Source organism: Cotesia glomerata, linkage group LG1 (genome assembly GCF_020080835.1).
Source record: "Cotesia glomerata isolate CgM1 linkage group LG1, MPM_Cglom_v2.3, whole genome shotgun sequence".
NCBI classification, from domain to species: Eukaryota; Metazoa; Arthropoda; class Insecta; order Hymenoptera; family Braconidae; genus Cotesia; species Cotesia glomerata.
Window position 1 is genome coordinate 7,847,688 of NC_058158.1, and position 25,797 is coordinate 7,873,484.

Sequence of the window (25,797 nt, forward strand, 5' to 3'; positions counted from 1 at the left end):
TTATAATTATAATTTATTATTAACGACCATTCAAAACTAATAAATTACTCCCTCAACTTTCCTTTTCCTCTATCAAAAATGTATTTATAACTTTACGGAGAGAGTACCACGAACCGCGATAACTATTTAATTATCCGGCAATCAAAGGATGGAAACTTGATGGTTTTTTTTTCTACACGGAAAAAAATTAATTTTACTATTTACTATACAAAAATATTAACTCCTACTATCTGAAATGGTAATAAAATTAATTAGTCACAAATTAATAGGTGGTAATTATTAAAAAATGTGTAATTATTAAAAATTATAACTGCTATAATCGAAGATGGTAACTGTAACCATCTCAGATTGTAAAAATTCTGAAAGAAAAAATAATATAAATTTATTTAATTAAATTCTTTATTTGCATCCATATTTTAGTTATGTACAGTTTTTCCTTTAAAATATTAAAACAAGTAATAACACAATCGTTTAAATCCATATATGATAAAAATTTCCAAATCCTAGAACTGTTATTAATTACTTTGAAAATTATGTTTTTAAAAATTTTTTGTAAGATTAAAAATTTTTTTTTTGAAATTTCAATTTTATTGAAAATTTTGATTTTTTTAGAAATTTCGAATTTTTTTTGAAAAATTTGGTGTTGAAACTTGTTTAAGACAAATATAAATTCAATCCGAATTTAATCCCGATTTTTTGTGCGCTACACTGCACTACAACTGCTTTTAGTTAATTTAGAAATGCATCCACGCTAACGCAAGTTCTTAATTTTTTAAATATCTTTTACTAGCTTAGATAGTAACTATTATTATTACTGATGATAACTGCAACCATCAGGTTATATTAGGAATTACGACTTTGATAATAGTAGTAACTAGTTGAAATAATAAAAGCTATTATTACTGATAATAAAGATTACCATCAGGATGGTAACTACTACAATTCAGATGGTTTACAGAATTATTTAAATAATATTTACTACTATCGAATTCAGTTACCATAACTAGATAATAAACTCTACTATAAATTTTTCTCCGTGTAATAATAATAATAATAATAATAATAATAATAATAATAATAATATAAAATTTTATTTAACGAGAGTAATTTACGTTAGTGTAAGCACAAGAGTATAAGTGAGATTAGGAGATTAATTAAAGTTTCAATTCACATTTACTGATTCGATTAAACGTTTAACTGTTTTAGTATAGCTTTGCGATGTAGTTAGCTTACGGAAGCAGCCCAGAAACAACCAAGAGAAGTAGCAGTACCATCATAGTACAGCCGCATAGTCACTTTCGCACTCGACCGCCGTGTTACCCCAACAATGTTGTAACTACCTTACGCCATTCTCGAAATTGCTCTAATTTTCTCTCCATCTCCAGCTGAATCTCCATCTCCTTCTTCCTCTCATCCTCGCGTTCCTTCCATTTCCAACTACTATACCGGCAACCCACCAGCGGAAAAGGTTGCTCCACGTTATTGCTAAATACCAGTAATTACTTTAAACGCCGCTAATTCAATCAAAACTCTCCTGGGATTATATTATATATTGCATTACGCTATCATTTACGTAAATCTCCTTCTCGTAAACGGCCACTCATTTACTTTATTTATTCCGCGTAATTAAATAATTAATTGTTAATTAACATTTCAATTATACGTTTAGATACTTGACTTTTTTTATATAGTGAAAACATATCAATTAATAATGAATTCCTGTCGCACTTACGATCAAATAAATATCAATTGAGTTTACTTAAGTGACCGTACTGGCAAGTCGATTAACTCTCGGGTACCACCAGCAGAGTTAAACTCTCAAAAGTGCTCACTAAATGTTCTCGCAAATCCTTTTCATCGTCATGCTTGAATCTACTATTAAAACAGAAAGTTCCTGGAGATTTATCACGTCGTTACAACTTTTTAATTACATCTTTTACTTTTTTTTACTTTTAGTTCTCACACCTCTAGTTGATTTTTTTACTACTTAATTTATTTTATTTTATCAGAGACTTTAACATTTTATAATATTAATTACTTACTAACTCGCTGACAGTTATTGACACTTTTAATTATTAATTTTTTAAAAATATAATTTTAAAAGGCGTTATTGGAGGGTAAAATAAAATAAAAAAAAAAAAAAAAAAAAAAACGAAATATTCAGTTTTATACTTTTTATCTTGTGCTTTTACTATATAAAGGCAAGGTTTATTATCACACGACTAGTGGCGCATATATAAATATATATATGCGTGTATAACAACGTACTGCAGTTTAGTGTAGAGCATAAAGTAGTGGCGACAGTATTTACGATGTTTTATGGGCTCGTTTCAACTTTTACCGGGCGCCCTCGGGGCTCACTCGGCTGTCGCTTCAATTCCAATTTCCCGGCGATATAAAAAACCAGGCGTCCAAGCTTCTGTGCCAAAAGTGAAAGAAAGAAAGAGTATAATAAAGGAAAACAAAAAAATAGTTAAATAAAAAAATAATAATAGTAAAAAGTGTAGAGAGAAAGTGGGAAAAAAAAAAAAAGGCGGATACGAAAACAAAAAACAAGATAAATGAGACAGGATTGACGCGATAGGATGAAACGCATACACCTCTTGCGAGCATCACGGTTTTCGTGTTTTTTCCTCAGATAAACACAACGGGAAAATAAAAGCCAGAGGACAAGCGGTTTATACCATTTTTATGGTACACTATGCTGGCGTATTTATCAGTCTCTGCGGTGGCGAACGAAAAGCTCTTGCACGTCATAAGATCCCGCTAAAGATGACTCTAAGGAATTTTAATACTTGAAAAAGAAAAATATTTTCATCCACTTGGGTGCTAAAAAAATTAAAGTGCAATTTTTTTAACACGCGACATAAAATTTAATGCTTCAGATAAATAACCTTGTACTTTAAAAATATTCAATAAAATATTTTTTTTAAGGGTTAAAACATTTTTTATTTTTTTTTTAATAAATTGAATTCTTCAGCTATTGATTCTCGATGAAAGTGGTTAATTAATTTAATATCGTTCGTTCAGTTTTTAATAGCTTGTAATTAAAAGTCTCTTGTTATTAAATATATTATATAATAATAAATAAATTTTTAATATAAACACACATTGACAAATAATTAAAAATATTTCAACATTATTACAATAAACTTGACACTATTAATTATTATTTTCAATTATCCGTCCCTGTTTATTAAATTCAGTGGCTGGCATTTTATATCTCTTACGTAATTCAATTAGCATTTCATTAAATATAATAATAAAATAAAACGAGTAATTATTTCCGAAAAATGAATAATCATTTTATTGTTTTATCAAACAAATTAATTTTAATGATAATCGTGAGCTCAGTGAACGGTGTACGGACTCATCGGAAACAATAAAAGAATAATCGAATTAACGTGTATAGTGAGTGGGAATGAATTGATGCTGCTGCACAATACCCTCTAGCTCGTTTCAGAATACAAAACGAAGGAAAAAAAGGACAAGACATTATTTTTCTATAATACGAAATTCATGAAAAGCTTTCACCCGTTATCGGATCGCTTTGTCGGTGGTCCGTTGATATTCCACCCCTTGAGATCTTTCTTATCTCTCACATATCCCGTTGTTCGGGAGCTCAATTTCAACGTCGATGGTTGGCGGTTGGATTTTACGGGGCACTTGAATACATCCATACATCTAGCACAAAAGCCGTTGCACTCGTCCCTCTTCACTCTTCAACATCCCTCATCTACCGTTTACACTCTCTCTGCGATACGATGCGAATGTAGAGGATATAAATTGACAAACCAAAACCTAAACCCAGTAACGTTGTCGTCAGAGCAAACGCGCTCGCTTTTCCACTTACAACCCCCGCGTACATCTTGCCAGTTGGGCGAGGAGACCAATCAGCCAGCTCGCGTCTTCTTATCGCACCGGGCGATCAATAAGTCCCGGGAGTAGGAAGGAATCCGCTCTAGCCAACTCGGTGAACGGTGGATTCCGCGGGGGATCAAGTAGCTACTCTACCCTCTTTTAACATATTATAGAGAAGGGATTGCCGGTGTATTCACACACTACAAACTGCACACCCACGAAAGCTCTCCACTCCGGTGGCCAGGCAACCTCTACTCACGAATACTATACCTCCAACCCGCTCTAGTATAAACGTACAGAAGTAATAGCTGAGAGTGGGGCATTTTGTCGGTGTGGCTACGACACGCTGATAAAGGTTAATTTTGTAGGAGAATATGAGCGTCGTTGAGCCTTATGAAGTGGCATTGTGCCGAAGGTTGTCGAGGTAAATGGATATAAAGGACGGAAAAACGGAGCCAGGGGAATAGAAAGAGTTATGGTCGTACACTCACTACTATTTTATACTTTACTTATATAGATATTACTATTACAACTGTGTGTAGTATGGACCCATACTCACACTTGCAGCATGCCGCCTCACCCCTTTAACAACCACCACGGGTTTACGTAATTTTGCGTTCTCTTATAGTGGTAGTAGCTGGTAGTATGCGGTTGCCGCATGTCCGGTTTTTATGCCCATCTATATTATTCCTGCGCGTGGTTTTCTGCGCGCTTAATCTCGCGCTTGCGTACAAACTCAGCTGTTGTTGCAGTCCTGACAATTGTCCGGACTGGATAAGATGTGTCTGTGGTTCTATTTAATTGGCCAGCTCATCAATTTAGTCGCTTCGATAAATTATCACTCGATGCGTTAAATTATAGCTTTGAAGCTAGCTGGAGAACAATTTTGTTGTTTTTTTTTTTTTTATTTACTCGATAACAACAATGATGAAGATCACAATGACATTTGTAAATAAAAGCTAAATAAAAAAGATGTTTGGGAGACAAGTAATTGAAAGAGCGGATAAAAAATGTCTCTGGAGAAAAGTGAATGTCTTGTAAAGACGCTCGAGTCACTCGAGGGTGACAAGACACGATGATAAGGGTTAATTTTGTACTTGGATAGCAGTGAGCAGCGTTGAAGCTTACGGTAGCAGTGATGGTGATCCTCTGGAGGATTGTTCTCGGGTGGGGGCGCCAAGGTGAGGGTTGAAAAGGTTGCCAACCGACTGAAGAGGGAAAAGGGAGGAGGGAGGAGGGGGATTATAGGAGGGAAAACGCGAACAGAGGGTTCGAGAAGCCGTTCTGCTCGTCGGGTGGTGTGGGAGGTGAGGATGAAAAGGCAAGTCGTTTGTAGGATGGACATGCTTGGACGAAAACATACGAGAGTTCTCCTACTCAACGGTAACTCAGTATAGTCGGCACTTTTGTTGGTGTTACGTGTTCATATCAGTTTAGTTGGTTTAGTTGTGATTCCTGCGCGTGTTCCGTGCGCGATTCACGCGCCTGCGCTCTTGCAATTACCTTCATTCAGTCTCAACCACCGCATCATCAGGATAACACTTGTTATACGATTAACTCATGGAGCTCCGCTAAATATTTACTTACAAATTACAATTCTATTTTCTTTACGCTCCATTTTATACTATCAACACTTATTAATTGGATTTTAATACTTTTTATCTTAAAAATGGTTACATAGTCGTTGATAATAATGTGGCTTAATAAAAAAACTAACTTTTTTATTATTTGTTTCATTGAATATTTATTTATTCATCGAGTTAATGAAAATTAAAATAACAATGATGATAATAAAATTGAGTTCAAGTGTGTGTTTAAAATAAATTAATAATTCAAGTTGAAGATCCAGAGAGCGTTTGTTTACTAATTTATTATTATACCTTGAAGACGTTTAATGTCAGGCCACAAATTGGCCCCAAGATTTAACGTAAATCTTTACCAACCCCTGAGAAATACTACTGAGTAAGGTAGGGTTGCTTTACCCAGCTGGATTTCGTTAAGAGAAAACAGAGTACGGATGACGTTGTATTGCGTTGACGAGATTCATTACTCCTTCTTCCTTTAAAACTTCCTTCTCTCATCCTCTTCTTCCTCCCCCTCTCCTTATTCTCCTTCTTCTCACGCTGAGCTTTACCCTCATTTTACCAACAAGCTTTTCCTGACTCCCGGTTTTCTCTGTTAGTTATCATCCCTTTCACATCGGAGAATAATTATTCGCCGTAGGTTGCCAGATAAAAGACGACTTTCCCCCTGATGCCGCTCAATTCCCTCTCGTTACTCATTCTCTCTTGGCATAATATTAATAATAATAATAATAGTAGTAGGAGGTACATGCAAATACCTTATCAAGATCCTCTTCATTTTAGTGTCGACACTCAACTGGTCTTTAGAAGCTTTCATAATCGCTTTCAAATGACTTGACTGTATCAATAAAACAAAGCCAAGCTTAAAATTTCTTTTTTTTTTTCTTACATTAAAATTGATTTATCTTATTTAGACTTTTAATTAATTTTCTGTTATCAAATACTCGTGGGTTATAATTAATAAGCTTTGTAATTAATTAAAGAGAATTTTAGTTGTTTTTTAAAATGAAAATTAGCAATTTAATTAATTAGTGTCTTGGAGTATTTTATACATCCGTTTTTCGGAAGTAATAATAATTATTATTATTATTAAGCTACTGTTGTCCTGTAATTTTCTCGGTTGAGTTAATTATACGGCGTTCACGAATCGCCAGGTCTTTCGAGGTCTAATTAATCTCTGGGGATTGTTTGAATGGCGGTGACAAAAGGGTGGCACAGGAGACACAAGGAATATACAAGTTAAGGGAAAGCAAAGGGGCGAACTGAAGAACAGAGAAGAGAAGGGTGTGTAAAATACCAGCCGGTATAGTTTGTACTATATACAACAAAGTGGGATCGTGATTTTACCGTGGACCGAGAATTAGAGTACGTGCGGCTGGTAGCTCTCAAGGCACCGGGAATTTCGATTATTCTAGAGTTTATGCGTAAACTTAATTACACCAAAGGGCTTTTCCGATCCACTATGAATACCAACGAGAATATTATCCCAATATAATTCTCCTTCTACTTATACATCCCTTTAATAAAGACTCACGACAATAGCAATAGAAATTATTATAACAATAACAATAATAATAATGGTAATTTTAATATAACATTATTAATTAAAATGTCATTGTTTACAGATGGCCTGAGTAAAAAAAAGAAACGTAAGCTCAGCAGTGTGGGAAACGTATACTCAGGTGTTTCAGTGTCACAATTAATTGCACAACGCGAGCGAGCTATTGCAGTAGCCAGCGCTACTGGAATCCAGAGTTTACCGTCTTCTAACGGATCTCAGGTAATTTTATTAATTATATTCACTGTTTTTTATTTTCTTTGTCTTTGCTTTGACAATTTGTTTTATTAAACTTTCAAAGACTTATTCATTTAAAATTGAAATTAATTTTTATGCAATAATAATTTTTAATTTTTTAATTCCACACTGCAAAAAAAATTAACTTGATTCGAGAGAAAAATTCTTGAACTAAAAATAATTTTGAAGAGGATTAATTGTATTGAATTAAGTAAAATTTTCTTAAGGAGGTCCGAGCGAATCTAATGTAAAAAATAATTTCCAACTTTGAGCTTTGAAATCAAATATACGTATAAATAAATATGTCATTTATCTAATCCCAAAATTTAAAAAATCACATATTTTATCTCCTTATACACGGGCTCTTATGGCGGATAAACGTTTTGTCAAGACTTTAATTATTTATTTCAATATTAACCTTCCAACTTTAAGGGATAAATAACTATACACAAGAAACTTGGATTATTGCAAAATATAAAAACAATTTAATAATAATAATACATTACCGATAAAATTTTTGAAATATTTAAAGTCAAATTTTATGTTTGTAACTCGTTTATCGTCAGTCATTTATTCGAATAAAAAATTTGACAACATCGCGTCAACAGCTGAGAAAAAAGAAAAGGATATAAATATAGTTACAGAGAGAGAAATTTTTAACTCATACACTCATCCACGTCTCAGTTATGGGTATAATCAAACGCGCTATTGCCAAATCTGTTTATTTATTCCGGCAAGTAATAAATACGAAAGTCATTTTATTACTTTACTTTATTAAATAAGTAAAAATCATTAATTATTAAATTGTTTAAATTATTTAAATTAAAAAAAGAATTTTGACAAATATTGGAAAACCTAAAATTAAAAAAAAATTTTAACACTATTTTGACTCATTAGTTACGCTCGAACTTCCATAAGAACATTTTTTTTTGTGCATAAAAATTTTGTAAATTCATAAAAATCTAGACAAAGAAAATTTTTAAAAGTATGTTTAATGAATATGAAATAATAAATTAACAATACATATTTTATTTTAGGTTTGGCCAATGACTGGTCTGACGATTCAGCAGAATAACCAGCAGATTGGTCATCAATTAATAAACTCCCCGTCGCAAAATATCGACGCAAATGGTTGTGTTCTGAGAAGTAACAATAATAATAGTAGTACTAACATAAACAATAACAATAACATACAACAGAGGCTAAACTCCCACAATATGACGAGTATGTTGATGGGAAATCCGTTGATCATGAATCAACAGACGAATAATTTCAACAACATCAATAATATGACGCAGCAGCAGCAACAACTGATGCTGCAACAGCAACAACAACAACAACAGCAACTGATGCAGCAGCAACATATGACCCAACATCACCAGAATGTTATAGCGAACCAATTGTCTCATCAACAATCGCCCCATTATCAGTTAAACCAATTGAACGATCAGTCAGTGCATGCGATGCAGCAACAACACATGAACCAACAGCAGCAGATGCATATCCAGATGCAGAAGCACTCCCAGCATCACAATCAGGAGCAGGCAAACTTCAGCCATCACGACGGCTTTATCCACCACCTTCAGCCCCAAAATTCGCAGAACCAGATGCATCAGCAAATGCACTCGTTACACCAGCACTCGATGCAGTATCAGCAACAGAATAATCAGCAACACATGATGCAAAATCAGATTGATCAGTTTCATATACTGCAGCAGCAGCAGCAACAACAACAACAACAACAACAACAACAACATCAGCAGCAGCAACAACAACAGCAACAAATGTCTCAGGTTTGTCAGCAACCGATGCAGTTTAATCATCAAGGAATGACGCATCACTTGAGTGATATTTCTCAGCAGTCGAATGGGCAGCTGATTTCTGCGATGAACAATTCTGATGGGCAGCAACAGCAGCAACAAATGAGACTTAGAACTCCTTCGATTGGCGCTGATGATGACATCAATGCTAAGCAGCAGCAACAACAACAACAACAACAACAACAACAACAACAACAACAACAACAACAACAGCAGCAGCAGCAACAACAACAACAACAACAGTTGATGATGCATAATCATAACATGCGGCATCATGTCCAAAATGGAAACATGCAAAACATAAATCACGACAGTATGCAACGAATGTATCAGCACCAGGTACAATTTACTCGAAACTGTGATCCTAATAAGATGGTGATGGAGCAGCAGAAACAAAATGGTCATCAGCAGCAACAACAGCAACAGCAACAGCAACAGCAGCAACAACAACAACAACAACAACAACAACAACAACAACAACAACAACAACAACAACAACAACAACAACAACAACAACAACAACAACAACAACAACAACAACAACACCAACAACAACAACAACAACAACAACAGCAGCAGCAGCAATATATGCTCGTGAGTCAGCCAGGAAGAAGTCCTACAAATATAAACAGCATTGACACTCAGTCGATAATTATTAATGGACAGCCTGGACATCACTTTAACCAAAGGAACCAGATGTGGGGCCAACAAACCCGTACTAATGTGCCCTCCCATCAGTCACCACCCGCAGCGAGCATTCAAAACATAACGTGCAACAGCTTGGACCGCGTTCCGCCGCTCCATCACCACATTCCTCCCACGGCCGCCTGGACCGACGAAGTCGCCCGCAAAAAGGCCAAAACTAGTAAGAGTCTTGTTAAAAAGCAACGTCATCACATGGCCGAGATCAGGAGCATTGAGCAGGCCAGTCCCGGGCCGGAAGATGAGTTTAATGATAATAAACCACAGCCTAATCAAATTGGGTCTACTGTTAATAGTAGCAATACTAATAATAATACTGCTGCTAATAGTAATAATAATAATAGTAATAATAGCAGTCCTAGTTTTCTTGATGATCCTAGTGGATATCTCGCCCAGCAAACGGCTTTACTAAATAGTACAATATCAAGGCAAACTGGTGTTAGCAGTAGTCAAATGATGATCAATAATAAAATGCCATCTCAAGTCCATGGGAATAATAATAGTAATAGTAATAATAATACTATTAATAACAATTACATACTGCATCAAAAGCCCTCGTCAGCGACAAGTCCAACAAGCACGTCGATTTGCAATTCCGGGAAAAATCACGCAACCTCACCAATTGTCGTACACAGCAGCATGACTCCCACGACTATGGCCAATGATTCGGACACTGGTTCATGTCACGGGTGCGTGACAAGCGCCGACACCCAGTCTTTTATCACGGATCAGTACAAACAGCAGATTCACCGGCAGTATGCATCGGTGATGCATACAGACCACCGTGACGACCCAGTGACGTCCTCTACTTACGGAGACAGGTTCGCGTCGACGAACCAGCAGATGGACTCGTGGCCGATTCAAGGCGGGACTATCAGCACCAGCCACGGGTCACCAGTCAGCACCAACAGTCCAGCTAACTCTGAGACTCCTGTGTCGTCGCTTTCTCAACCGGCGACCCCACAGAGTCTCATTTCCTCCCAGCCGTCGACTCCTCACAGCTACTCTCAGCCTCCTACGCCTCACTCACACTCCCAGGCGCCGCCTCAGTCACTCACACCTGGCCAGCAGCCCTCGCAGTCCTCTGTTATTATAAACATCAACACCACCAATACTAATCCCAATTCCAATAATAATAACAGCAGTAACAATAACATAAATCAAGATCAAAGTCAAGCATCAAGTCTGTCAATGACATCAACATCAGCATCAGCCTCGAGCACAATATCACCGAGTTCATCGCCTTCCCAAGCTATTATTACCGGCAACTCCTCTGCTGAGCGAGAGACTACGTCGCATTCAATCAGTCACAAGTCAAGTCATCAGTCGCAATCCAGACAATCGACGACACCAGAAGGGTACGCGCCCCATCCGCACACTATCAACCCAATCCAGCGGATTTCAATGATTCCCTACAGCGGAAACGCGACTGTCATCACAACCATGGCAAGTGGACACACCTTCAGCTCCAACACAATAACTTCCGTGCTGGCGGGTCGAGCCAACACCGCAACAGTCTCCATTAACACGCCTTCCGGGATTCCCAACATTTTGTCCAGCAAATCCCACAGCAGCTCGCTGTCGACTCCAACAGCAAGCATCGTAGTTTCTTCGCACCACTCAAACTCGACGCCGATTATCCACAGTCAGTCTCAGACCATGGTGTCCAAGTCGCCGTTGGAGATGGTGCAAAGTGTCGTAAGCAGCATCCAGGTGCCTCAACCGGTCAGCTCTTGCTCATCATTGCCACATCATCAGGAGCAGAACAACGTCCAAGTTCACAACGTTATCGCCTCTGGTGGAGTGTTGAAGCACTCTACAGGCTCGACGCTGCCTCCGGGGCACATTTTCGTGTCCAGCGGTGGGCAGCTGATCATGGCCAGCACGGGTTCAGGGATCAGCGGTGTGATGGCTCCGCCTCCGCCCAAAATAATCTCTAACGCAAGTTCAATGCCGCCTTTGTCGGTGTCTCCGATGGTGACTAGCGTCACCGGAGCGGTCAGCCAGGTTATTCCCGCGGTTGGAGTCGCGCAGCAAGTCATTGGGCAGCCAACCGTGCTGGTCAACACCATTCAGACCCCCGTGCTGATCCAACCGAGTGTTATGACCATGGACAGCCTCCATGGGCAGAACGTCCAGATTCCTCACCTGACCGTGGCGACTGGGAACGTTCTCCAGAACGCTCAGTCGATTCTGGAAGCGAATCAAGACGTCACCCGTGCTGTTACCACCAACCAGAACATCGTCAACCGGCAGCCGAATCTTCTGAGTCCCGAGTCGACTATCACCAAGAAGAAAGTGTACAAAAAGCGGAAGAATAACTCGCAGACTGTCGCGTCTATGCTTCATATTGCTTCCTCGCAGCAAAATACGGGTATGTTAATGCAGAGCCAGTCGAACTTTGCTCAGCAGAATTTCCAGCAGAGTATCGGAGGCCCGATGCTTCAAGCGCTGACCATTGTACCTGGCAAAGGCGGCGCTCCTGCTCAGTTGGTTATGAATGGCCAGACAGGTGCGACTTCCGCGCAATTTAACACCCAGCAAATTATAACTAACCCCCAGCCGACGCAGCAGATCAATCTACTGCAGCCGGTTAATTTATTGAACGGCGCTACGGGTATGGTGCAAAATTTCCCGACCATTCAGCAATTTATTGTACCTGGTTTGGGCAGCATGGTGATGTCTGCTGATGGGACTGCTACTCTTCTGCAAGACACCGGGAATTTGGGGATGCAATTGCAGATTCAGAATGTCAATGGGCAGAATGTTTTGACGCCTATACAGAGTCACAGCGGAATTTTCAGTCCAAGTCAGAGTATTCTTGCCGCAGGACCCGCGGGGATGGTGATTCGTGCGCCTCAAGCTGCTGGAGGTAAACTTATTCAGCAGCACAGTCCCGGGGCACAGTTTTTATCATCAAATAGTGGGCAGTTCTTGGTGAATGGCACGACGTCTTTCAGCAACCAGCTGAGTCCAATTGTAGCGAATGTGAGTCCGAATCAGCAGATGACTTTTAATACCTCGCAAGTCAGGCCGTCGAATATTCAAGGCCAGCAGGAGTTCATTCAGATGAATGGGCAGACGCTGATGGTTCCTTGTGGTACTGCCCAGAACATCGCGGTGTCCTCGGCTTCCAATCAGCAGAATACCACCTTCGTTCAGCAGAACACGACGATTGTTCAGCAGCAGACGACCATGGTCTCGAACAACCAGATCCCCGACTTTCAGTCGGTTGCCACGAGTAATGGCAACGTTGAGCAGTCGATGAATCTTGATCATAATCAGTACATTCTCAGCGCCGGAATGATCCAAGGAAAGTCACCGTCCTCGCCGAAGAGCACCAGTTCGCCGTCCTCAGAGCAGAACGTCGAGCAAATTCACCAGCAGCAATTCAGTTTGACTAGTACAAGTGGTAATAAAAATCACAACAATAATAATCACAGCAGTGGCAGTGGTAGTGGTAGTGTTGGTATTATTATTGATCAGAATGGCCAGCAAGGTGATCAGCTGAGTCCCTCGATGGTCAGGCATTCAGTCTCCACTCAGACCGCCGGCAATCAGGCTAACAATGCTCAGTCGGCTATCATGAGACAGGGCTCACCTCCTGATACTACAACACACAGTCCAGGTAATAGTCAAAGGTCCAATAGTCCAGCTGTTGACACTACTTCCCATGGAGCGGCTTCTCCTGCGCCCCCTATTTCCGCGCGACATCACTCCTCGTCGACGGTAAGTTTTTTTTCTGTAATAAATAATTCGGTAAATTTTTATAAGTGGGGTCAACAATTTTAATTTTCATTTTTTTGAACGAAATTTCTATTTGGTTTTATTGATATATTTTTTTTTTTTTGAAAAATATATAAAAAAATGAACAATTAAAAAAAAAATTGATTATCACAATTTTAATAAATTTTCAAAGAAATTTATAAATTTTTTAGAAAATTGTGCTATTCAAATTTTTTTTTCTTTTAAATTGTTCGTTTTTTTTTTTATGTAAAGTAAAAGACCCGGTTATTGAGACTGGCCTAGTTGTTTGAAATTTGCAATTTTATTCTAATTAAAAAAATTAAATGTTCTTAAAAAAACCAATTTTCTTAAAATTTATAATTAAAAAATTATCTATATTATTAAGAGAATAAGCAAAATTTTGTAACCAATGTATTTATATGATAAAATTGGTTTTTATGGTTAAATTTGGTATTGTTGGAAAAGTCTTGACCTGAAGCTCTATCTCTAGATACATAATTAAGAAATGACCTTGTATCTCGTGAACTATTGACATTTTTGAAGAGATAAGCTCACCCTGACATTACCCTCATCAAGACCTTTCATTTGAGTACCTACATCAATTTTTCATATATTTATATATATTATATATATGTATATATGAAAAATATATCAAAATGCATGTGGGTACTCAAATGTAAGCTCTTGATGAGTATAACATCGGGATGAGCTTATTTCTTTAAAAACGTCAGTAGTTAAGAAAGTACAGTACAATTTAACAAAAATCATTATTTAATAAAACAAAATTTTATTTATTTATGGTATACAAGTCACGGCAGTCACATAGTGATTGCAAGGTTGCTAGTATTTATTAATTTATTAGAGTTGATTTGTTTTTTTTTTAATTAAAATAAAATTACAAGTGTCAATAACTAGGCCAGTGTCAGTAACTGGGTCGTTTACCTTACTTTAAAAAAAAAAATCTATAAAAAACATCAAAAAAAAAATAAAATAGAAATTTTATCCAAAAACGTGAAAGTCAAAATTTTTTCCAACTTTTGAATGCAAAAAAACTATCAAAATAGTTGATGACCCTGCTTGTAAATAATTACCAATAATAGATTCAAAATTTTTTTTTTTTTATGAATATTTACAAAGTTGATCAATGGATTAATAAATTTAAAAATGTTTAGCCAATGGTTCATTGCATCTCCAGCAGCGAGCCAGACTCGGGCGACCTCCAGAACCCGGTTGACGACTGGCGGATCCAAGGAATAACGACTAAAGAGCTGACGCTCAGCCAGGTCGGCCTCCAGCACGGAAAGACCTACGTCGAGTCGACAGTAACAACAGGGATCCAGGTTGGTAATCACCGCGTATCACCAGTCACTCGGGGTTTTACTGTAGACTTGCACCAGCCAGCAGATACGACACACCCCGAAAACACTTACGTTGACTCACAGGAGAACATGGACACCTCATCACCAAACCACTCCAATACCACCGATACCACAAATATAAAAACAACAACAACAATAATCACTCCCTCGGATATCAATAATAGTAATTCGCTTTCTAACAATCCCCAGCATTATCAATCCATTGTTCATCCTCCGTACAATTGTACCGCTCCCCCCAATAATGATAATGATAATGATATTGTCTACTGTCAACAACAGCAACAACGGAATGAAATTCCGCCGCTAGACCACGCTGACTACACGCATTTGCCGGGAAATAAATTAACAAGAGGAAATCAAGAAAGTTTGACTCCTCATTCGTTAGACTCATTTGTCGAGGGTGAAACTACTGTTATGGAAGTTCAACACGGGCATGAACTTAATCCAACTCTTGAGCTTAATCCACAATCTTACAAATATAGAAATGATAGCAGACAGCAAGAGTTTCACCGCTACCATTACAATCACAATCATAATCACAATCACAATCACAATCATAGTCCCCAGTTTCAGCAGCTACAGTTCCTTCACCACCATCATCACCAACACCATCAACACCGCCAGCATCTAGAGCACCAAAACTTGTTGGAGCAAAGACAGTTGGGGAGCATGAGCCGTAATGCAGTAGTTAGCAGTAACAGTAATGGGGAAACATATTTATTACCGGCAACTGTTACCAGTCAGAAAGTTATAAACTTTAACAATCCCGGGGAAGTTGGGGCAACTCCGACCACCCCGGCTCTTTATCGTCACTTGTACGAATTAAATTGCCGCTTGGATCCCAATGGATCCAATGAATCTAATGGACCCAATGGTATTGCTGTTGTTGACTATCATCATCATTATCACCACCACAATCCTAATTCCGCTAATAAAACGTTGTTTGTTGTTGGTAATAGCAATCAGTTCGGTTGTGACGATCAGTCTGAGGACGATAGCGATGACTCGTCTGAAAACGAGTAGAACCTACGTGATATATTTATAAGTGTATAAATAATATACAAACTTATATAAATATTATTAGATTTTTTTTTTTACTTTTGAGACTCCTTAGGAATTTGTCAAATTATTTTTTTTATTTTACTAGACTAAGTCTGTAATTATTTTTCAACAAATGTTTATTTTGTTTAGATGAGACTTTTTTTTTTTTTGTTTAATTTTAGACTAATTAAAATGTCTATTGAAATGTACTAATAATTAATTAACCAGTGACGGGCAATTTTTAAAATGACTCTTATATTGATATTATTATTTTTAATTAATTATTTTAATAGTTTATAGTTATTAAATATTATTGATTTATGAAGAAATTAATTGATAAATAAATACATGCTCAAAAAAATAATATTATCCTTCAGATAAATTTAATTATCCGCGGCCCTTCTTGAGCATGTGAACGTGACTTTGTTTGACAAATATAATTGGTTAATGAATTTGCATGATTTTTTTTTTCTAAATTTTTTCGACTTAAACTATTTTTGAGTTTGATGAAACAAAATTTATCTGAATAAGCAAAATTTTGTGGCCAGTGTATTTAGATGATAAAATGGGTTTTTATGGTTAAATTTGGTATCGTTGGAAAAGTCTTGACCTCGAGTTGTGCCTTTTCAAGGTTTCATATCATCCTCGCCAATAGTCAATTTATGATGATAAGTATTTAGGCTGCATTCGAAAATGCTCTGTCTCTAGATACATAATTAAAAAATGACTTTGTATCCCGTGAACTATTGACATTTTTAAAGATATAATAGGAGTTACGGTAATTATAAGCTCATCCCGATGTTAAACACATCAAGACCTTTCATTTGAGTACCCACATCAAATTTTCATATATTTATATATATTATATATAGGTATATATGAAAAATATATCAAAAATGCATGTAGGTACTCAAATGAAAGCTCTTGATGAGAGTAACATCGGGATAAGCTTATATCTTTAAAAATGTCAATATTTAAAAACTGACATTGCTATCTTGTCAACTAACGATGTTTTTAAAAATATAAGCTCATCCCGATGTTACACTCATCAAGACCTTTCGTTTGAGTACCCACATCAATTTTTCATATATTTATATATATATATATATATATTATATATGTATATATGAAAAATATATCAAAAATGCATGTGGGTACTCAAATGAAAGCTCTTGACGAGAGTAACATCGGAAGAGCTTATATCATTAAAAACGTCAGTAGTTAAGAGAGTACAGTGCAATTTAACAAAAGTCATTATTTAATAAAGCAAAATTTCATTTATTTATAGTTCACAAATCACGGCAGTCACATAGTGACTGCAAGGTTGCTAGTTTTTATTATTGCAATAAATTTTTTAATAAAGATAACACTTTAAAAATTTTAACAAAACTTTTTAAATGAAGTAATTAACTTTTTTATCATTTGGAAGATAGTAATTATGTAAAATTTTAGAATAAATGAATAATAACAGTAACTAGAAAGGTTGGATTAATTATGTTTCATCTAAAACTCAATTAAATCCTACTGCGACTCCAAATTACTACAAATAAAACAATACTTTGAAACTCTACTTGCATAATGCACACTCCAAAATACTATATACTATATACTTTATACTATTTACTATCATAATTAACTCTGTCGAGCAATTAAATCATAATTTACATAATGAATTTAATTGAATTAAAATTAAGCAAACTTTGCATGCGTTTGTTTGATCAAAAATCTACAATACAAATAATTACATAACAATAGAAAAAAAAAGTACCTTACTTAAATTAAAATAGGTACTGCTGGTAAAAACAGAAATTTGAGTGTAGACATTTGAGTATGCGTTGACCAAGTTGTATTTGGCAGATCTATACGCCAGAGACGTTGAAGCAAACCGAGGGTGTGGTGAGCACAGTGAGGTGTGAGGGCAGAGAGCATACCCTCGGTCAGGGAATCAAACGAAAGCTGGACTCCATCCACTCTATGCACTCGACTCTGCATGAAGACCAGGATGGTCAGTATTTTGTATTGTATTGTATTACATTCCATACGTTGCATTCTATTGTATTTTATTCAGCCATTAACTCGATGCGTGTTGCTCACTATAATGGATTTTATTCCCCGGGAAGAATCATCCACCGTTTATCCGAATATATCACTCGCTTTTACGTTTACGGTTAATAAAAACTGTCGGGTAATAAATAGTGACTCAATTTTTACATCCTATCATTCGATTGTTTACAATTTTATTATATTTGTTGAATCAATATTTTTAATTTTTGTAATTAAACATTTATATTTTATTATAAATTTTTTGCCAATTAATTTTTTTTTATGAAAAAATTTTTTTTATATTTTTACACGAAAAAAACAAAATTACACTGGATATCACCCCAGATTATACTCAGTGATATCTGGATTATACTCATTGCAATCTGGATTATACTAGCTACTATATGAAATTTTTTTTCACTCAGTATAATCTGAGATGATATCCAGTGTCATGTTATTCTTTCCGTGTATGAAAAAAAAAAATTTTTTTTTTTGACTGTTTGCAATTTTATATATTGCGGTTTTGTTATATTTATTGATTAATATATTTTTAATTTTTGTAATTAAACATTTTTATTTTATTATACATTTTTTGCTAATTAATTTTTTTTTATGAAAAAAATTTTTTTATATTTTACACGAAAAGAAAAAGATGACACTGGATATCACCCCAGATTATACTCATTGTTATCTGGATTATACTCATTACAATCTGGATTATACTAGCTACTATCTGAAATTTTTTTTCACTCAGTATAATCTAGAATGATATCCAGTATCATCTTGTGCTTTCCGTGTATGAAAAAAAAAATTTTGTTTTCGACTGTTTGCAATTTTATTTATTGTGGTTTCAATAAATTTATTGAAACAATATTTTTAATTCTTGTAATTAAACATTTATATTTTATTATAAATTTTGTGCCAATTCATTTTTATATTTTTATGAAAAAAAAAATTTTTTTTTCGATTATTTGAAATTTTATTTATTGTGGTTTCATTAAATTTATTGAATCAATATTTTCAGTTCTTGTAATTCAACATTTATATTTTACTATAAATTTTGTGCCAGTTAATTTTTATATTTTCATGAGAAAATTTTAATATTTTTATAAAAAAAAATTTTTATGAAAAAAAAAATTTATGGTCGGATTAAAAGACAATTTATATGAGCAACTCGCAAAAAAACTTTGTATAAATTTCAATCCTATAAATTAATAAAATAATTAATTTTCATATTGTGTGATATAAAAAAGCTTGCATTAACTTGTTAGCATGCTAACGTGTACTTTACATGCATGAATCATTTGTATTTAATTTGCGTAAACGCTTTACTTGTTGGGTGATGGTCTTAATAATTAATTTTAATCATAATTCATAATAATAAGGACTATAATTGTCAGTACAATGAACAATTGTAGTAATTAATATTAAATAGTATAATTATTGTAAATTTTAATAATTTTAACCTCGTACTAGTGAGTAGTATTTTATGATTATGATTATTAAATGTTTATATAATCGTAATAATAATAATTATACAAATTAATAAACCAAGCAAGCGGCTTATTGAGGTAAATTAATTTTAATTGCACAGGTAGGTGAATTATGCACTAAAATATTTACACACTAAACATCATCGCTTTTTCAAACCGATAAATATTTGTAATTTAATTTTATTATGATAACTACTGTATTAATACTCATACTCATACTCGTAACATAACATAACATAACAATTAGTATAGTAAACATATAAATGCAAATATATGTATGTATGTATGTAAATAAGTAAATAATTAAGTGATGCATCTAATTGAATCATGGCATCACTCTCTAGAGTAATAAACATCGAAATAGTGACTATTAATTAAGTTATTTCATTAATTGGGTTTTCGTGGTCCGCGTTCATTTCAGTCGGGGTGTGGCTCACAATTCTCACAAATCATTTTCACCCTTTTTATTTTTTTGTACATAAATATCACGTACATTTCAATTTTTAATGAATAAAAAATTTTTTAAATTCGCATGAAATAAATTTTAACTATCGTGTGAAAATAATAATCATTTTAAATATAAATAATTTCATTGAAATTGCATTTTCTTGTGTACTTAAATTCGATTTCATCGTTATTAACGAAAAAAAAATTATTTATTATAAAAATATGAAAGTTTTATTAAAATAAAATTGTCATAAATTAATAGCACTTTTATCTATATTATTAAAAGAATAAGAAAAATTTTGTCTCCGGGACAGTTATATAATAAAATCGTTTTTAGTGAAATTTGGTATCATTGTAAAGATCTTGAACTTGTGCCTTTTCAAGGTTTCATATCATTCTCACCGATAGTCAATTTATGATGATAAGTATTTAGGTTGCATTCGGAAATTCTCTATCTCTAGATAAAGAAATGAACTTGTATCTTGAGAACTATTGACATTTTTAAAGGTATGAGCTCATCCCGATGTTACACTCCTCAAGACCTTTCATTTGAGTACCCACATCAATTTTTCATATATTTATATATACACTGTAAAAAAAAACCGGTGTGAGTCCATGCGGTATGGGTGTTAAAATTTCCGGTGTTAAATTCAACACCGAAATCGGTGTAGCAGTAACACCGGTCGCGGTGTAAATATTTTTTTTCGGTGTTAAATCGGTGTTATAAATTTTCCGGTGTTGATAATATTTTAAGTAACACAATTTTTATAATTAAACTTTTTATGTTTAATAATTAAAAATAAATAATCAAAAAAAAGTTAATATTTAATTTAGAAAGTTTAAAATAATAAAATATAAAGTAGATAAAAGTTTTTGATTAAAATAAATACACTATAAAAAACTTCGATGTAAAAATGGACCCAGAGCACTTTACATGGCCGTGTAGAGTGAAATTCTCTCGGTGTAAATTTTCGATCCGTGTTACTTTAACACCATTATTAAAGGACAATTTTAGGACATCATATAGATAATCGGAAACTCTAAAATAGTGCATTTTAGTAATTATTTCATAACTTTTAAATATTTTTTTTAAGATTTTCGGAATACTTCTAAGATAATTTTAGAATCAATGCAATTTATTTGAAGCAATTTAGTTAAAATTTTGTCCTTAAATCTTATGTGGAACCTTTTTTAAATAATCTTAAAACATTTTTTTAACTATTTGAGAACAAATTTTGAATACTTTTGAGACATTTTTACGATATTTTTGAGACAATTTTGGAACATTTTTTGGACAGTTTTAGAGTGTTTTTACAACAAATTTCAAGCATTTTTAGAACAATTTTACGACAATATTGAACGTTTTTTAAATGATTTTCATATAGATAATTTATTTTTGCACAGCTGTAGATTTTTCATGTTTAAAACATCCATTATATTATGAGAAACATCATGGTTACGATAAAAATAATTATTATATTGTTCCTAAACATTTAATATTGTAAATACTATTTAACTTGTTGTATAACATTCATTAAATCGATTTCTGCGTAATTTTATAAATTGAAAATTCTTAAATAAATGTTACTTGTCTCATTTTGATAAATATTGAATATTAATTGTGTTTTATGGATCATGTAATATTCATACTCCGATACGGTGTAGAATTATTCTACTGTTACACCGGTATTACACCGATTTAACACCGGTTAAACACCGGATTTGTAACACCGCAAAAGAGCACCGCTACACCGGTGTTAATACACAGGTGTTACATAGCGGTGTTAAAATGAGTCCATTTTAATACCGCTTTTTTTACAGTGTATTATATATATGTATATATGAAAAATATATCAAAAATGCATGTGGGTACTCAAATAAAAGCTCTTGATGCGTGTAACATCGGGATGAGCTTATATTTTTAAAAAAGTCAATAATTAAGAAAGTACAGTGAAATTTCAAAAAAGTCATTATTTAATAAAGCAAAATTTTATTCATTTATAGTTTACAGTCACATGGTGACTGTAAAGTTGCTAGTTAAATATTAAATATCTAACAAAAATAATCGACATGTAAATATCGGTACTGAAAGAAAAAAAAAAAAAAAAAAAAAGGTTTCTTCTTCATAAATCATCATTAATCATTAAATTAGTATCACTGTAATTGAATAATAACAATTTTATTAATTGTACATCTGTAACGAAATAACTGTTGAGGGGGATGACGATAAATAATTGTCGGATAATGAGATTGAGGGGAGAAAAGCTAAATGTTTATTGAATTGTTTGGATTAGTATCGGAGTCTGAGGGAGATAAAGGAAACTGGGAAGTGAAAGTCGGCGAACTTGTGTGGGGTGCGGCGCTGGGGAGTCCGGCGTGGCCGGGTAAAGTCGAGTCTTTTGGACCACCAGGAAGTTTTACCGTGAGTGTGAGGTGGTACGGGGCCGGTGAGACCTTAACCCAGGTCGAAATCAAGAACCTCAAATCCCTATCTGACGGCCTAGAAGCACATCACCGAGCACGAAAACGTTTTAGAAAGTGAGTCGCATACCCGACAGGGATGAGCTTTTAACAAATCAATTAGAATTAGATTTATTTTATTTTATTTAAGAGTACATTCGATTGCCGGACAATAATTTGATATTTTTATAAAAAAAAAAAAAATTTTTTTATTAAAAAAAATTTCTCAATTTTTATTTTTAAAAATTTTTAATTATTAAAATTTTTTTTTTTATTTTTAACACAACAATTTTATAAAATTAAAATAAATAATTTTATTTATAAAATAATTTTGTTTAATAATAATAATTTTATTTATAAAATTAAAACAAATAATTTAAAAAACTTAAAATAAACAATTTAAAAAATAAAAATAAATAATTTTAAAAATTATTTTAAATTATGCCCTAAAATAATGTACTCTATTAATTAAAATATTAATTACAATTATTAAATAAGGCACACACAATAGTTACAATAAAAAAAAAACACCACTAACAAATCTTAAACTTTTATAAATGCTATAAAAATAATCGTAGCGCTTTATGAAATTCTCTATACAGTAGTTTTTTATTTTATTTGCTTTTAAAATATTCCAATGCTTTAATTAAAACTATCTTAATTAATAATTATTGGAATATTTACCCGCTGGTATTTCCTTTTATAGCATTTATAAAACCACTTACTTTGAAGTATTGATCAGTAGTTGTGTATGCTGAGCATTTAACCGTAGCACTTAAATGTTTAGATATAATTAAATAGTCCAAAGTTTAAAAAAGTAAGCAAGCTTGTCTTCACTATAATAAATAAATAATTGACAAATAAAAACAAAAAATGACAAATACCTCCTCTCTATCTCTCTATAGAAGTCGTAAATTGAATATGCAGCTGGAGAACGCCATTCAAGAGGCTATGGCCGAGCTGGACAACTTGAGTGACCCGGACACTCCAAATAAAATCCGGAAACAATTTGTACAGAGCACGCGATCATCAAAGACTTCACTTTCGAGCACGAGCCACGGGAAGAACCGAAACTCGGATAGTAAAAAAAGTAAAAAACTTTCTAGTTCCCAACAGAAGGTAGTGCCGAAGTGTCGGTGATTATTTACAAGAATAATAATTAATAAATAATGAATCATAATTATATTGTTATGTATGAATGCTAGCGCTTTTTAAAACTGTGTATATAATAATTATTAAAATAATTATTATTAATAAAATTAAGTGTAAAGAATATAATTCCGTTAGTATAATGGGAAGAATACTCACCAAGTTAAATTAATAAAATGATAAATAATCTTGAGGTTTATAATGAACAATTGGGTGGGGGTGATATTGATATTTGTATTTGTAAATATTATCTTTCATTAATATAATAATATTGAGTTTGTATAATATTAATTAATTAATTATTTTAGTAGTTTGATAGAAATTAAAATATGTATAAATTCATTTTATATCTCAAAATTTTTGACCAATTTTATTGTCTAGAATTTTATTGAATTTTTAAAATTCTATTAATGAATTTTCTCGCACCTGGTCTTGCTTCCCATTTGGATGTGATTACGTTAATTGTAATTGTAATATATTTATAAATCAGTTATAATTATAATTAGATATATTAATGGTAATTATAATATTATATTATACGAAAAAAAAAAAATAATAATAATAAATTATAAATAACAAAATAGAAATAAAGTGAAAAATGCTAGGCCTATGGCTTTAGAAAATTAAAAAATGTTAACTCTAATCAATCACACTAATCAATCGTATATTCCTGTCAAGTCTGAATGATCATCTCACTATAATTTTTATAATAAAATAAAACCACTATAAACATTTAACTAAATAATAATTATAATAATTGATATTTGATATTGAGGATAATGATACTGAGCATAATCATTTAGCAATTTTTTAATTAACAGGCGCATTATTTATTCCAAACCTGTGAATATATTTTATGGATAATAAATAGTATTTTTATTAAATTAAATACTAATTATTTTAAAAATAAATTATTAAAGCCAGATAATTAATTAATTATACTAAATAATTAATTAATTAATTATACTAAATAATAATTAATTAATTAATTATACTAAATATTTTTTTTGCAATCAGTAAATTTTTTTTTTTTATTAAATATAATATTAATTAAATTATATTTTGTCTGCAATTGAATTAAAAGATGGATATTTACAATAATAATAATCGATTGCTCGAGTCTTGCCAGTTTATTTCTTCCTACAAGTAATCGTGCGTAAACGAATGAAATATTTATGATAATATTTATAATGATAATAATAATAATATTTTTGCACACAGTTATTTATCCAATTAGTAACGAAAAATTCAGACGATCATTGATGACCAATAACTAAACTATTATTAATTGATTAATTAATTAATAAAATAATATGGTATGATAATAAATAATTTTTGACCTGCATGACTACAATCTTATGTAGCGGATGCGTGGACAATTTTAATTGACTTAAATCAGACTCAGGTTTTTATTCAGATAAAAGTTTTAATAAAAATTGATATCGTATAATCATAAACTTAATCAAACTAAAGGAAAGCAAATTGATTTGGCTCTGCGTTATTTATTATATTCAAATATTTAAAAATAAATTTAAATTGAGTATTTAAAATTTTAAATAATTATGACAAAATGATACAATGGTGCTAGTAATAGATTTATCGTAAAACGGAGCACAAGACTCTGTAATTAAATGTTAAAATTTTTAATAGCGGTAAACCGGATCTTGGCTTTTATCAACATATAACAGACAATAAACAATTTAGTATCAAAAAATTCATTTTTTCTCATAATTTTTTTAATTTTTATAATTAATTCTGAATAGTCGCTGTTTAAATAATCAAGATTTTGTTTTTTATAAAATTATTTTAATGGAGAAAAATAATAAAAATTTTTTTTACTAAAAAATTTTATAAAAATTCAATTCTAAAATCATGAAAATTAAAAAAAAATTTTTTTTTTAATAAATTTATTTAAATGAAAAAAAAAAAAACAAACAAAAATTTTATAAAAATTCAATCTTGAAAATTATGAAGATAAAAAAAAATTTATTTTTATAATTTTATTTGAATGAAAAAAAACTTTTATAAAAATTCAACTTTAAAATCATGAAAATTAATAAAAAATTTTTGTTTATAAATAAGTGACTAAAGAATTAATTATATTAAATTTTTTGGATATTTTTTACAGGCATAAAAAATCTACGCATTTGTAAATAAAAAAATGAAAATAATCAGAATTGAATTAAAAATGAAAATCAAAAATCTTGTTTAGTAATTATTGCTTATTGCTAATCCGGTGAGATTTTTTTTTTATAAATGATTAAGTATATAATAATA

The 25,797-nt window shown here is 32.7% G+C and overlaps 1 protein-coding gene across 4 annotated transcripts in view; it reads left to right on the top strand.

Annotated features, from left to right (window-relative positions):
- Positions 1–23,802, top strand: part of LOC123267036 (putative mediator of RNA polymerase II transcription subunit 26) — a 188,389-nt gene extending 164,587 nt beyond the window's left edge. For 2 of the 4 annotated variants that reach the window (XM_044731521.1, XM_044731538.1), the window contains 6 exons: positions 7,070–7,224; positions 8,277–13,490; positions 14,681–14,848; positions 17,786–17,933; positions 22,206–22,449; positions 23,277–23,802. In XM_044731521.1, coding sequence (XP_044587456.1) covers positions 7,070–7,224; positions 8,277–13,490; positions 14,681–14,848; positions 17,786–17,933; positions 22,206–22,449; positions 23,277–23,511 — 6,164 coding nt within the window. In that variant the 3' untranslated portion in view covers positions 23,512–23,802. The remainder of the gene's footprint in view (positions 1–7,069; positions 7,225–8,276; positions 13,491–14,680; positions 14,849–17,785; positions 17,934–22,205; positions 22,450–23,276) is intronic. The other 2 variants (XM_044731529.1, XM_044731547.1) reach the window with 2 other exon arrangements.
- Positions 23,803–25,797: the final 1,995 nt, after the last annotated feature.